General features: G+C 45.4%; 1 protein-coding gene across 1 annotated transcript in view; it reads left to right on the top strand.

Annotated features, from left to right (window-relative positions):
- LOC126425082 (uncharacterized) overlaps nt 1-15216 on the top strand; it is a 106252-nt gene that overhangs the window by 77242 nt on the left and 13794 nt on the right. The window contains exons 4-5 of the mRNA XM_050087996.1: nt 2117-4020; nt 14093-14179. Coding sequence (XP_049943953.1) covers nt 3121-4020; nt 14093-14179 — 987 coding nt within the window. The 5' untranslated portion in view covers nt 2117-3120. The remainder of the gene's footprint in view (nt 1-2116; nt 4021-14092; nt 14180-15216) is intronic.

Here is a 15216-nt window from a genome sequence, read left to right as displayed (position 1 = left end):
GTTTGGCATTTACCGGTGTGATGTGTGGTATAAGAGCAGCCGCTCGACCATGAAATACAAGTTTTCTCACCTCCCGCCTGACTGACATAGTACTTGCAGTGGATCCAGATGCAGTTTGGAATTCCTGTGTGATGGTCTGTATAGATTTTTGCTTATTACACATTCCAACCCTCTTGAATTGTCGGCGGCCTCTGTCAGTCAACAGACAGGGTGGGCTATACGCGTTTGTTCTGTACGTGTCCCTTCACGTCTCCTGTGGTGTGCGTACTGTAAGGCCTTCACTACACACACCATCAGATTATTTGACTTGTCGCTCTAACGAAGTAGAGGAGTGTCAGCAATATGTCTCGTGGTTTTATCGTGGCGTGTTTATCTTCTGCCGTTAGGTCAGACGATAGAAATGCCACTTGCACGCTTAGAGTAGCAGATTGACGGTGACCAACTTTAAACAGAACTTGATTAATTTTCACACAAATTTATTAAAATAATAACAAGCATAAAAATTACTTAACTTGGTTCTGGATGCTATTTACAATTGACAATCTGAAGTTCCTTTGGTATTGGTACGTTAATCTTATTCTCACATATATATCTGATACATACATATATCTATACATTTACAGAGTTACTACAAATGATTGAAGCGATTTCACTGCTCTACAATAACTTTATTATTTGAGATATTTTCACAATGCTTTGCACACACATACAAAAACTCAAAAAGTTTTTTTAGGCATTCACAAATGTTCGATATGTGCCCCTTTAGTGATTCGGCAGACATAAAGCCGATAATCAAGTTCCTCCCACACTCGGCGCTCACTGCAGGTCGACCCGTTGATTTCCCCTTAGAGAGGCATCCAGAAGCTTTAAACTGTGCATACCATCGCCGAATGGAGTTAGCAGTTGGAGGATCTTTGTTGAACTTCGTTCTGAAGTGTCGTTGCACTGTTATGACTGACTGATGTGAGTGCATTTCAAGCACGACATACGCTTTCTCGGCTCCTGTCGCCATTTTGTCTCACTGCGCTCTGGCGGCAGAAACCTGAAGTGCGGCTTCAGCCGAACAAAACTTTATGAGTTTTTCTACGTATCTGTAGTGTGTCGTGACCATATGTCAATGAATGGAGCTACAGTGAATTTATGAAATCGCTTCAGTCATTTGTAATAGCCCTGTATGTTCATGGCTATGTACAGGAATATGGTAATCTTATTAGGCGCAGACTGAGACTTTACTATAGACTGGTACAGTCTAATGCAGACTGGTACAGACAGGGGCAGACAAATGCAGACTGACTAATCGGAGGTCTGTACACTCGTTATAATACCTCGCGCGTTCATGTATCACTGCGCGAGTGTGATCCGCAAGGAGAAAAGGTTCTACGTTAGCAGCAATCTCACTGGCTGCGTTACATATTAATACGCGGATCGGCGGAAGCAGAATTTGGTCCGTCTCTCAGACAGCGCCATCTCGTAGTGCGGAGACGGACGAGCGCTGCGCCTGCGCTGTTGTGATTAGCAGGGCTCGCTCTAGTGGGAAAGTTGTGTACGCGCTGACTACGCGGAACTATGTACACAACATCTGCACTTCACTGACATCGCATACAGTGGACCTAGGGATGTTACGGAGTGTGGATATCTCGCTTACAGATGTATGACACAAGCGACAATCACCTGACCGCGTTCAAAGTTCGTGAGTTCCGCAGAGCGCCCCATTCTGCTCTCTGACGATGTCTAATACCTACTGAGGTCTCAGATATGGAGTACGTGGCAACAGGTGGCAGCCCAATGCACCTAACATGAAAAATGTATGTTTTTGTCCGTATACTTTTGACCACATAGTGTATTAGTTCCCTGGGAGTAATGGTGGTTCTTAGTGCCAATAGATGTTATCAAGTTTAATTAGTACGAAGTGAAAATGGAATCATATAGAGATAGAACAAAAATGTGTAAATTGATTCATCTGAAGAGAAACAAGGCATTTAAAGCTGTTTTATGTTGTGAATAAGTAGTGTAAATTTAAATATGCGAAAATTCTGAAATAATTATGCAAGCTGTATTTAAAAAAACGATTTTTGAATATATTTGTGTTTAACTGATCTATTTCAACTATCTTCAGGTGATTGTAGATGATGAGACTGAAGATAGCTCTGCGATTCTGGATGAGCTTACAAACGAGATGCAAAATGAACGCCGAAGTCAACGCCGCCTCGTTGTTGTGTCGTGGAGGGGCAGGCACTGCTTCAGCAACACTTGCCGTACAGCCGACATCAGCAGCGACAGCTGGAACGACTTCCTGAACATTAGTGTCGCGTTAAACGGGGACCGCTACGGATGCCGCCTGCAGGACCTGGTGTTGGACGTCGACGCCCTCCAGTCACTGCTGGACGGCGAGCCGGCACTCTTGTTGGCTCTGGCGCAGCTGTCGCAGCCTCTGAGGATGGGCCAGGAGCTGGAAACACTGCCCGCGCACTACGTGCCCAGGAAGCTCGTGGACCAGCGGGTGTTGACGGGAGAGTTTTTCTCCACTCTGGTTAAGATGCGAGAGAAGGAGCACGTCAAAGGTACCGGCAGCAACACAATAATTGTGAAGGGGAAGCCCGGAGTGGGCAAGTCGAAGATGCTGTCACACGTGGCGGAAAAAATAAAAGAGAAGGTCCCTTCCTGCTGGCTAGAGTTAATCTATTTAAGTTTTACACAGTTTTAGACCACAGTAAGAACGGTGTGAGTGCTGCGGAAGACATCTTGAGGCGGACAGTGTTTAACGAGGGCGTTCTAGGTGAACTGGAGTACACCCTGCTTAGACACTGCCTGCTGCAGTCCACGCAAGTCGTTTGTCTCGTGGACGGCTTCGACGAGGTGTGCCCGGACTATTTCCACAAGTGCCTCGAGGTGCTGCCTCTGCTGTCTCCACGCAAGGGAAAGCTACTGGTGACGACGAGGCCACAACCGGTGTTTCTCTTACAGGCTCGGAGAAGAGTGTCGGCACACACGCTGGAGCCTTTCAGTGAATCGGAGCTAGAATATTTCTTCACGAGCCATTCCTCGAAGGGAAACATCCCAGCCGTCAGTGTTCTCAACAAGAACTTGAGGAATCTTCTGAGGATCCCCCTGTTTGCTGAAATGTTTGTAAATCTGTCGCAGGAAATTGATGAGGCGTATGACGTTGTGACTCTGTACGAAGCTTTCTTCCGAAATAAATTCAGGAGGCTGTACGAGGAAAAATGGGGTGACAACTTTTCCGCTCCCGGGAAGAGGAGAGAGGTCGAGAAGGCGCAGGAGAAGCACGAAGAACAGCTGATGCTCCTCGCGGCGTGGGTTCTGTTGCACATCGGAGACGTACGGGGAATGTCATGGTCCGATAGGGGTGACTTCGTGAAAGCCGGAATCGTGTACGAGTACATCTACAGACCGCAGTTCCCGCACAGGACGTTCGCCGAACACTTCCTCGCCAAGTGGTGCTTCCTCGGATACGGAGATCGGAGCCGTGCGGTGGCGTACCGTAAGGCCTACCTCAACGAGAGACTGGATTTCTTTCGAGAGTCCTTCGACCGCAGGGCAGTGAGGGGCCGGCCACTGCTGGAGGCGGTGCTGGAGGCCCTGTCCGGTGGCGACGAGGGCGAGATGAGGGCACTGCTGGCCGGGGGTGCCGACTGGAGGCAGACAGACGCGTGTGGGCGCAACGCGCTGCACCTGGCGGTGGGCCGCGGGCCGCTCCATCTGCTGCAGCGACTGTGCAGACGCGCGGGGGAGGGCACACTGTCTGCAGAGGACGGCCTGCTCGGGTGGACGCCGGTGAGGTACGCCTGGGAGCGCAAATGCTGGTCTGCTGTGGAAGTGCTGCTGATGGCGGGAAGTGAATTCAGCCACCTGGGGGTCGTGAAGGCAGGGCAGCACGACCCCGTACAACTGCAGGCCGCGTTCCAGCAGGGCGGATGCCGGGCCCTGTACCAGCACATCCTGGAGGTGAAACGTCGCGTACAGAATGACACCTACATCTGTACGGTGCGAGAAGAATTAGAGGTAAATTAAGATGTAACTAATCCAGTACAGCTGGCTGGTAACCTTATTTGGGATCTTGGCCTTTGCAGACGAATGCTATTACCGACTCAGGTACGAATGACTCGCGCCCCACCCTTGCAGCTTTACTTCCGACAGTACTCTCCCCTACTTTCCAAACCCCACTGAAGTTTGGAAGCATACCAGGGATCAGCACTCTCGGAAGAAAGTATATTGCCAAAAAATGGCTTACCCCAGCTGAGGAGATTGTTTCCAAAGTGAATTTTCACTCTGCAGCGAAGTGTGTTCTGCCTTCGTTTCTCCCAGGAGCACTAGTTCCAAAAGTTATGCAGAATGTCTTCTGTGAAGCTGAGAAAGTAGGAGAGACGAAGTGTTGTTGTGAGAGTGGTTTGGAAGTCGTGCCTCGGTAGCTCAGTACATAAGAATATTTGTCTGTACATCTAATACCCTGAGTATGATCTTCGTGGATGCAGTCGAGAATTTGTTCCTCAGCCTCCAACGTACGTTCTTCGCGTTGTGGGCCTCTGCCTTCTGCGTGGGGTAGTAAAAAGCAGCATCTCTCAATCTATACAAATTAAGTAGGTACTATAAGTTGTATTCTGTGATTATTTATTTGATAATAAAACGGAAGCATATCAGAGCAGACAATCGGTTTCGCGTACAGACTTAAATATGAAAAAGTAAAGATAACTACTGTACAAAATTGTTACAGTTTTTGTGACCTCTTGTTGACAAACTGTCTGTTGGCTTCTGTCCACCACCAGAAATGGAGGATGAAGCTCAGACAATGCCAGCCATTAGAGCTGGCGAAACGCCAGAGAAATCATCAAACAAACAAAGGCCGCAGAACCAGAGACAGAAGCCAACGGGCAGTTTGATAACAGGTATACTGTGTTACGAATGAATTGCAAAATAATCGACCGAGCGAAGTGGCACAGTTTTTGGCATACTGGACTCGCATTCGGGAGGACGACGGTTCAGTCCCGCATCCGGCCATCCTCATTTAGGTTTTCAGTGATTTACTTAAATCGCTTCAGGCAAATGCCGGGATGGCTTCCTTGAAAGGCCACAGCCGATTTCCTTCCCCTTTCCTAATCCTATAGCACCGTTTGCTCCTCTCTACCAAATCAACCAACCAACCAAAATAATCGACTAAAAGTAGAGATTCATGATGATATAAACCTTTGGTGCATATCAACAAATCGTGCGGGAACTCTTCGTCGTGGGAAGCGTTCTCGACAATCTCGTATAGCTGCCCTCGCAACACTTTTAACTCGCCATAAATTAAATAAATGTTGCATGGTTCAGTGACAGTAAATCTCCCTTCCACCCTAACCACATTAGGCGGCTGTTTGACACAGATTTTTTGGGATTTTTTTGGATAGTAAGAATTAATTAGAATTTAATCAAATTTTGACATCATTTTATTCATATTTCGAACAGTTTTTGCGAATTTTCTCAATAATTCCAGTCAAAAATAACAAAGTTACGTTTGATGTCCGCTGAAGGCTGTGAGTATAGTTCTTCAATTGCGTGCCGTATAGTCATTCCGATTTTCATCTGAAATCAAAAAGGTTTTGAGTTTACATTAATTACTTATTTTCTAAGAATATGAACCTCAATTCAGGTGAAAATAATGAAAATTAAACATTTTGCAGACGTTGGAATAATTTACTTCGATTTTCACTATATTTTTTCTAAGTATACAAATAAAAATACCCTTAAAATCATGATATCATCTCAGATTTAATTCATATAATTCGTAATTTTGTAAAGAATCATACTATCTATTTTCATGATGATCCGTTCTACACTTTTTGAGTTAGACTGCACGCAAATGTGAAAAAAGTCATTTCGAGATAAACGCGTTTGAAAAATAAATTCGCGGAAACCAGAAATTCAAAGAAGTTAACAATAGGGTAAAATGCTTATCGATTAATCTGCGAGTCCAGCATCATATACCAATCCTTCGTCTTCGTGATAGGCTTCGTTTTGCAGTTGCAGCAGTGCTTTCGAGCTTTCCGACCTTCCTTCGATTCCAGCTAACTACGTAGATTCTGCCGGCTCACGCGCTGGTTATCCATTTGTTCGGCATAACTGAAGCTTCGTGTGCCTACTACAATTCCTGCCTCGTTCATGACCATCAGAAGGGATGAATTTCCTTCATTGAATAAGCCCGCTGCTAAATACGATGCCAATTCAACGACTTTTCAGTGCGGAGTGCAAGTGTTTAGGAGGTGGAATTAAAACTTTCATTCGCAGTTTGTGTGTGGCCACCTAAACATCTCTCCAGTAATTCATCCCTTGCTAAATCTTAATTTATTGGAAGAATTTCCTTACCCGATGTGCACTCGGTTCTATGCTCATAAAATCTAAACGCGTGCGAATTTCGCTTTGAAATTTTGACAGGTGTTCTTGGATAGTTAACCTAAAGATTTACGCAATTAAAAAAAATCGTATATTTTGAACCTACTAATGTGGTTTCCCCCTTAACAGAGCTGAAATAACGTCAACACAGGCAACATGGCGACTGCCCAGGATTGGAGCATTGCAGTGACTCAACCACGCAGGCCGTCGTTGCCTACGTGTTTGCGACTCAAGCTCGCGATTTCAACACGCGCAGCGGAAAATCTCCACCTACATCATACTCCGCGAGCCACTTAATGGTGTGTGGCAGAGGGTGCTTTCGGTACCACTATCTGATCCCTCCAACACTGACCACTCGCTAATAGTGCGGGGGAATGAAGAATGATTGTCGGTAAGCCTCTGTATTGGCTCTAATTTCTCGAACTACCTCTTCGTGGTCAATATGCGAGATGTATGTAAGGGGAAGTAATATGTTGTCTTACTCCTCCTGCAAAGTGCTGTCACGATATTTCAATAATAAATCTCTCCGTGATGCACAACGCCTCTCTTGTAACGTCTGCCACTGGAGTTTGTTTCGATCTCCGTAACGCTCTCTCGCCAGCTAAACGATCCCGTGACGAAACGCGCCGCTCTTCGTTGGATCTTCTCTATGTCGTCTATCAGTCCTACCTGATAAGTATCACAGACAAATGAACAATACTCAGGAATCGGGAGAACAAGCGCCTTATAAGCCACTCCTTTCGCGGATGAGTTACATTTCCTTAAGATTCTTTCTATGAGTTTGAGTCTGGTATCTGCTTTTCCCACTATATGTTTTATATGGTCGTACCACTTAATGTCGCTCTGGAGAGTTACTCCTACATATTTTACGGCAAACGCTGTCCTCAGCTGTTCATCATCAATAGTGTAGCTGTACAATAGTGGATTTCTTTTCCTATGTATGCGGAATATGTTATATTTATTTATGTTCAGGGTCAACTGACAGAGCCTGCGCCATTCATCAATTCTTTGCAGCTCGTTCTGCAAATTCTAACTAACTTCTGGCGTTGCTACTTTGGCGTAGACAACTGCATCATCTACGAATAGCCTTAAAGAGCAGCCGACGCTTTCTACTAGATCATTTATATATATTGTAAACAGCAACGGTCTTATCACACTTCCCTGTGGTACTCCGGATATTACCTTTACATCTGTCGATTTAGTTCCGTTAAGAGTAACGTGTTGAGTTCTATCTGCAAGAAAGTCTTGAATCCAGTCGCAGGTCCGCTCCGATACTTCGTAAGCTCGTATTCTTTTCATTAAACAGCAATGCGGGACGGTGTCAAATGCCTTACTGAAATCAAGGAACACGGCCTCAACCTAAGCGTCGTTGTCCACTGCGCTGTGTATCTAATGGAGGAACAGAGCGAGCTTAGTTTCGCAGGGTCTCTGTTTGCGGAATCCATTTTCATTTTTATAGAGGAGATGTTCATTTTGCAAAAACATCATAATTCGAAATAGACGACAGAGGGATAGAGAAACAATTAAAATCGCTCAAAAGAGGAAAGGCCGCTGGACCTGATGGGATACCAGTTCGATTTTACACAGAGTACGCGAAAGAATTTGCCCCTCTTCTTGCAGCGGTGTACCGTAGGTCTCTAGAAGAGCGTAGCGTTCCAAAGGATTGGAAAAGGGCACAGGTCATCCCCGTTTTCAAGAAGGGACGTCAACAGATGTGCAGAACTATCGACCTATATCTCTAACGTCGATCAGTTGTAGAATTTTGGAACACGTATTATGTTCGAGTATAATGACTTTTCCGGAGACTGGAAATCTACTCTGTAGGAATCAGCATGGGATTCGAAAAAGACGGTCGTGTGAAACCCAGCTCGCGCTATTGCTCCACGAGACTCAGAGAGCCATAGACACGGGTTCACAGGTAGATGCCGTGTTTCTTGACTTCCGCAAGGCGTTCGATACAGTTCCCCACGCATTCGGGAGGACGACGGTTCAATCCCGTCTCCGGCCATCCTGATTTAGGTTTTCCGTGATGTCCCTAAATCGTTTCAGGTAAATGCCGGGATGGTTCCTTTGAAAGGGCACGGCCGATTTCCTTCCCAATCCTTCCCGAACCCGAGCATGCGCTCCGTCTCTAATGACCTCGTTGTCGACGGGACGTTAAACACTAACCACCACCACCACCACAGTTCCCCACAGTCATTTAATGAACAAAGTAAGAGCATATGGACTATCAGACCAATTGTGTGATAGGATTGAAGAGTTCCTAGATAACAGAACGCAGCATGTCATTCTCAATGGAGAGAAGTCTTCCGAAGTAAGAGTGATTTCAGGTGTGCCGCAGGGGAGTGTCATAGGACCGTTGCTATTCACAATATACATAAATGACCATGTGGATGACATCGGAAGTTCACTGAGGCTTTCTGCAGATGATGCTGTGGTGTATCGAGAGGTTGTAACAATGGAAAATTGTACTGAAATGCAGGAGGATCTGCAGCGAATAGACGCATGGTGCAGGGAGTGGCAATTGAGTCTCAATGTAGACAAGTGTAATGTGCTGCGAATACATAGAAAGATAGTTCCCTTATCATTTAACTACAAAATAGCAGGTCAGCAACTGGAAGCAGTTAATTCCATAAATTATCTGGGAGCACGCATTAGGAGTGATTTAAAATGGAATGATCATATAAAGTTGATGGTCGGCAAAGCGGATGCCAGACTGAGATTCATTGGAAGAATCCTAAGGAAATGCAATCCGAAAACAAAGGAAGTAGGTTACAGTACGCTTGTTCGCCCACTGCTTGAATACTGCTCAACAGTGTGGGATCCGTACCAGATAGTATTGATAGAAGAGATAGAGAAGATCCAACGGAGAGCAGCGCGCTTCGTTACAGGATCATTTAATAATCGTGAAAGTGTTACGGAGATGATAGATAAACTCCAGTGGAAGACTCTGCAGGAGAGACGCTCAGTAGCTCGGTACGGGCTTTTGTTAAAGTTTCGAGAACATACCTTCACCGAAGAGTCAAGCAGTATATTGCTCCCTCCTACGTATATCTCGCGAAGAGACCATGAGGATAAAATCAGAGAGATTAGAGCCCACACAGAAGCATACCGACAATCCTTCTTTCTACGAACAATACGAGACTGGAATAGAAGGCAGAACCGACAGAGGTACTCAGGGTACCCTCCGCCACACACCGTCAGGTGGCTTGCGGAGTATGGATATAGATGTAGATGTAGATTCTTGAGCATGAACCATGTTACCTAATTTTACAACAGACTGACGTCAGCGATATAAGTCTATAATCATGTGGATCTGTCTTACGGCCTTTCTTAAAAACGGGAATGACCTGCGTTTTTTTTCCTGTCGTTACGAACCTTTCGTGGCTCATGCGATCTACGATAAATTACTGCTAGAAGGTGAGCAATTTATTTCGCACGAACCGATGCGTACATAAGTGCGGCTGTGTTGGAGGAGGGGGTGGAGCAGGCAATCTCGTAAAGGTTTGATCCTGTTTAATGAACTCTCCCAGTCTGTTGTGCATAAAGAAAAAATGAAATGATCGTAAGGCATTGTTGGCCGCGAGGCCCCAACCGGGGAAGTTCAGCCACGAAGTGCAAGTCTTATTTCAGTCGACGCGACATTGGGCAACTTGTCTGCCGGTGATGAGGATGAAACGATGGTGAGGAGTGGAGAAAAATCTCCAACCAACCCCGGGAATCGAACCCACGCCCGCTGCATGGGAGGCAGGCACGTTACCACGCAGCTAAGCAGGCGGACCTCGGTGCGTTATGTTTCTACAAGTCACATCTAATCCGGGTGCGCTGTCCAATGTCAACATGTCCAAAAACAGTGACCTGGGACCACCGCAGGAAAGGGACAATCATGTTACTAGACTTTTAAATTAATTACTTGTGATCTACTGCCATGAGTTTTTGGCAGCTTATACCGTTTACACCCCGCATATTGGATGTGTCTCCCATGGTTCATCAGGCGCCATTTCTCTCTTGTTGCGAAAGGAATTTGAAGTTTAGTTTTTGCAAGGTATAGCCGGAGTGAGCCCAGACAAATGATGCTCATCAAGTGTCTCACGCGATGGCCAGCGTCGACGGGGAGCGTAGGTTTGTTTCCTGTTACAAATGGAATGACTTTAAAATGAAATTTTACGTGACCTAGAGTAGTCTACTGCTTTATTCGTGATTATTACGATGGTCACTCCAAAAGAAATGCACACTATTTTTTTTAAAGCCATCTATCACTCTACATGTTTGAAAGTTTTACAGTGTGTAGATACATCCTTTAGGAACAATATTTTCATTTCTCCACATAATTTCCATCCCTCTCAACGGCCTTACGCCATCTTGGAACCAGCGTTTGTATACCCGCACGGTAAAATTCTGGACCAACCTGTTGGAGCCACTGTTTGGCAGTGTGCACAAGGGAGTCATCATCTTCAAATCTTGTTCCATGAAGAGAGTCTTTCAGTTTCCCAAAGAGATGATAGTCACATGGAGCCAGGTCAGGGCTGTAAGGCGGGTGTTTCAGTGTTGTCCATCCGAGTTTTGTGATCACTTCCATGGTTTTTTGACTGACATGTGGCCGTGCATTGTCGTGCAACAGCAAAACATCCTGCTTTTGCCGATGTGGTCGAACACGACTCAGTCGAGCTTGGCGTTTCTTCAGTGTCGTCACATATGCATCAGAATTTATGGTGGTTCCACTTGGCACGATATCCACAAGCAAGAGTCCTTCAGAATCGAAAAACACCGTAGCCGTAACTTTTCCAGCAGAAGGTGTAGTTTTGAATTTTTTTTTTTTTTTGGGCGAATTTGCATGATGCCACTCCATTGATTGCCTCTTCGTCTCTGGTGAAAAATGATAGAGCCATGTTTCATCACCTGTCACAATTCTTCCAAGAAATTCATCTCCACCATTCTCGTACTGTTCTAAAAGTTCGCTGCATGCCGTTTTTCTTGTTTCTTTGTGAGCCACTATCAACATCCTGGGAACCCACCTGGCACAAATCTTTTATAACGCCAACACTTTCAGTATTCTGCAAACATTTCCTTCCCCTATCCAGATGTAGCGTGACAATTCGTTCACTGTGATGCGTCTGTCAGCAGTCACCAATTCGTTAACTCTCTGCACATTGTTTTGAGTGTGTGCAGTACGAGGCCTGCCGCTGCGAGGACACTCTTCAATATTGCCGTGCCCGCTTTCATCACGTAACCGGCTTGCCCACCGACTAACTGTACTGCGATCGACAGAAGCATCTCCATACACCTTTCTCGACCTCTTGTGGATGTTTCCCACTGTCTCGTTTTGACAGCACAGGAATTCTATGCCAGCACATTGCTTCTGACGAACGTCAAGTGTAGCAGCCATCTTGAAGACATGCCGTGACGGCGCCACTCACGGGAGCAGGTTGAACTAAGTTTGAAAACAAGCGGGAATGACGTATCTACACACTGTGAAACTTTCACACATGCAGAATGAAAACTGTATTTTTAGGAAAATAGTGCGCATTTCTTTTGGAGTGACTCTCGTAACAGCAACAGTTAAACACGAAGATTAACCAGTACTACAGCAGCGACTAAGAAGTGCTGCTGCACGCAGTAGTAAACGCAGTGGGCCATAGCGGTGCTGGGGTACTGGCTATTCTTCGTGTTTTACTGCCCCCGTTAATACACATCGATAAAAGGAATATCACACTAGACTAATTTTCCACCGCTCTGCCGATTGGGCACATAAAACTTTATTTGTAATGGCAAATAAACTTACGCTTTCCATCGACGTTTGGCGTCGCTTACAAAAGTGATGAGCAGCATTTGTCTGTGCTGACTCCAGCTACACATTGGAAAAAAAGAAATTTGCAAATAACTAGCGAAATGCCACAGAAAACGCGACTGACGACTCCTAAGAACGGCAACATGTATACATGTCATTAACTATCAGATACTGTATGCCATTCCTGTCTAGCTCATAGTCTAACTCCCTTTTTAATTTACATAATAATGTGGCAATTTACTTCAGTTCTTACCTTGACTAGTGAAATATAGTATGGACCTTGCAGTTTTAGGTTTTTGTATGCAGTTTCATTTCAGTATTGTTGGCGACATTCGAGGGATATTCGGAATATAATCGCCTTCGATGAGAGAAAATTGTACATTCATCAGAAAAAATATTTAGCGACTTTTTTCATTTTCTACAAACATAATTCGCTTTTCCACGTTACCGCCTTTTATTTACAACAAGAGAAGCACCCTGTGACGAACGGCTGCAGTCGAATAAAAGTACCTCTAAAATTCTAAGACGAATCAGTTCTGCGACCTATCAAGATCATTTAACTTTCAAACTCAGTTTATATGTGCAGTCAATGCTTGGAAGTTGTTGCTTTTGTGGTCTTCACTGCAGAGACTGGTTTGATGCAGCTCTCCATGCTACTCTACCCTGTGCAAGGTTCTTCATCTCCCAGTACCTACTGCAACCTACATCCCTCTGAATCAGTTTAGTGTATTCATCTTTTGGTCTCCCTCTACGATATTTGCCATCCACGCTGCCCTCCAGTACTAAATTGGTAATCCCTTGATGCCTCAGAATATGCCCTACCAACCAATCCCTTCTTCTAGTCAAGTTGTGCCACAAATTTCTCTTATGGTCCTAAAGACTACAGAAGGACATGTAGCTGGCCTGCCTGGCTAGCCACACAGTCTAACACGCTGCTTCCCGAGCGGAAAGGCGTACCGGTCCCTGGCACAAATCCGACCGGCGGCTTAGTGTCGAGGTCCGGTGTGCCGGCCAGACTGTGCATGGTTTTTAGGCAGTTTTCCATCTGCCTCGGCGAATGCGGGCTGGTTCCCCTTACTCCGCCTCAGTAACACTACGTCAGTGATTGCTGCACAAACACTGTCTCCACGTACACGTACACCATGATTACTCTACCACGCAAATATGTTGGGTACACTCGTCTGGTATGAGACGTTTCCATGAGGGATCCACTGGGGGTCGAACCGCACAATAATCCTGGGTTCGGTGTGGGGCGGCGGTGGGGTGGGTGGACTGCTGTGGCCTGTTGTGGGGTTGTAACCCACTGAGAGCTACGGCGAGACGAAGCCTCTCCGTCGTTTGTAGGTCCCTGGTTCAATACAAAATACACATTACAGTGTAATGGATAACTATTATATCCATCAGATTCACAAGAGTCATAAATGAATTATTACTTGGTAAAAAGCCCAGCATTTGTTCGAAACATTGTATGTCACCACTTGCTTATAGACTCATGTTTCCCAAAACAGAAGGTGATGTGTTTCTGTAGGTGCTTCATTTATTCATTATCGAAGTGCAAATGTGGAATTTGAGTGAAGTGATTAAAATACAGAGCTATGGAACAGTACACACACATTGACAGGGTTAACATGTGAATATGTTGCATCATTTTCGATGTATCTGCGCTGCTGTAGTTAATGTAAAATATCGCACTGGTCACTGTACTATCGAGAACTCTACGATGTTTATCGTACAGACGTGGCCGACACTAATAGTTCAAGAGTGCTTTGTGACAAGGTTGGGACGAAAGAGTATTTTCATTGTGGCACAAAATGTAGCCATATCGAAAAACTCAATAACTTCTTAGTGATTATTGTTTTGTTTTACCACAAGTAAGATCATTAAAAATAGAATGCCTACTGACATAGTCTCACGTTTCAGTTTGCTGTAAACCTGATGTATGAAGATATCCCAAGACAGTGTCTCAATCTCATCGCCGAAAAGGCCTGGGAGCAAGGACACGTATGGGTAAGTATGATGACTTTTTTATAACAACTGATGCTTTATCTATGAGGGAGGTGTCACATTAAGGTCTGTGAAATTTTTCTGAATGAAAATATTTGGAGGTGTTCTGATTGCGTTATTGCACTATGATACTGTAATTCGATTGTTCAGTGGTTCACGCCTATTGCAAATTTAAGTATTTGGTTTGAGTAGAACTATAAGATTTCCTTTCGAAAATACGCTGAAGAAACTGGTGCACCTGCATAGTATCATTTACGGCCCCAGCGAGCGCACAGAAGTCCCACAACACGACGTGCCATGGACTTGACTAATGTCTGAAATAGTCCTGGAGGGAATTGACACCATGAATCCTGCAGGGCTGTTCGTAAAGCCGTAAGAGTACAAGGGGTGGAGATTTCTTCTGAACAACACGTTGCAAGGCACCCCAGAAATGGTCAATAATGTTCATGTCTGGGCAGTCTGGTGGCCAGCGGAAGTGTTCAAACTCAGAAGAGTGTTTCTAAAGCCATTCTGTAGCAATTCTGGAGGTGTGGGGTGTCGCATTGTCCAGCTGAAATTGCCCAAGTCCGTCGGAATGCACAATGGACTTGAGTGGATGCTGGTGATCAAACAGGATGCTTACGTACATGTCATATGTTAGAGGTGTATCTAGACGCATCAGAGGTCCCATATCAATACAACTGCACACACCTCACACCAATACAGAGCCTCCACCAGCTTGTACAGTCTCCTGCTGACATCCAGGGTCCATGGATTCATGAGGTTGTCTCCATACCTGTACACGTCCATCCGCTTGATACAATTTGAAACGAGACTTGTCCGACCAGGCAACATGTTTCCAGTCATCAACAGTCCAATGTTGGTGTCGAGGGGCCCAGGCAAGGCGTACAGCTTTGTGTCGTGCAGTCATCAAGAGTACACGAGTGGGCCTTCGGCTCCGAAAGTCCATATCGATGATGTTTCGTTGAGTGGTTCGCACACTGACACTTGTTGATGGCCCAGGATTGAAATCTGCAGCAGTTTGCGGAAGGGCTGCACTT

Source organism: Schistocerca serialis, chromosome 10, assembly GCF_023864345.2.
Source record: "Schistocerca serialis cubense isolate TAMUIC-IGC-003099 chromosome 10, iqSchSeri2.2, whole genome shotgun sequence".
Taxonomy (NCBI): domain Eukaryota; kingdom Metazoa; phylum Arthropoda; class Insecta; order Orthoptera; family Acrididae; genus Schistocerca; species Schistocerca serialis.
This window is presented reverse-complemented; position numbering and strand designations above follow the sequence as displayed.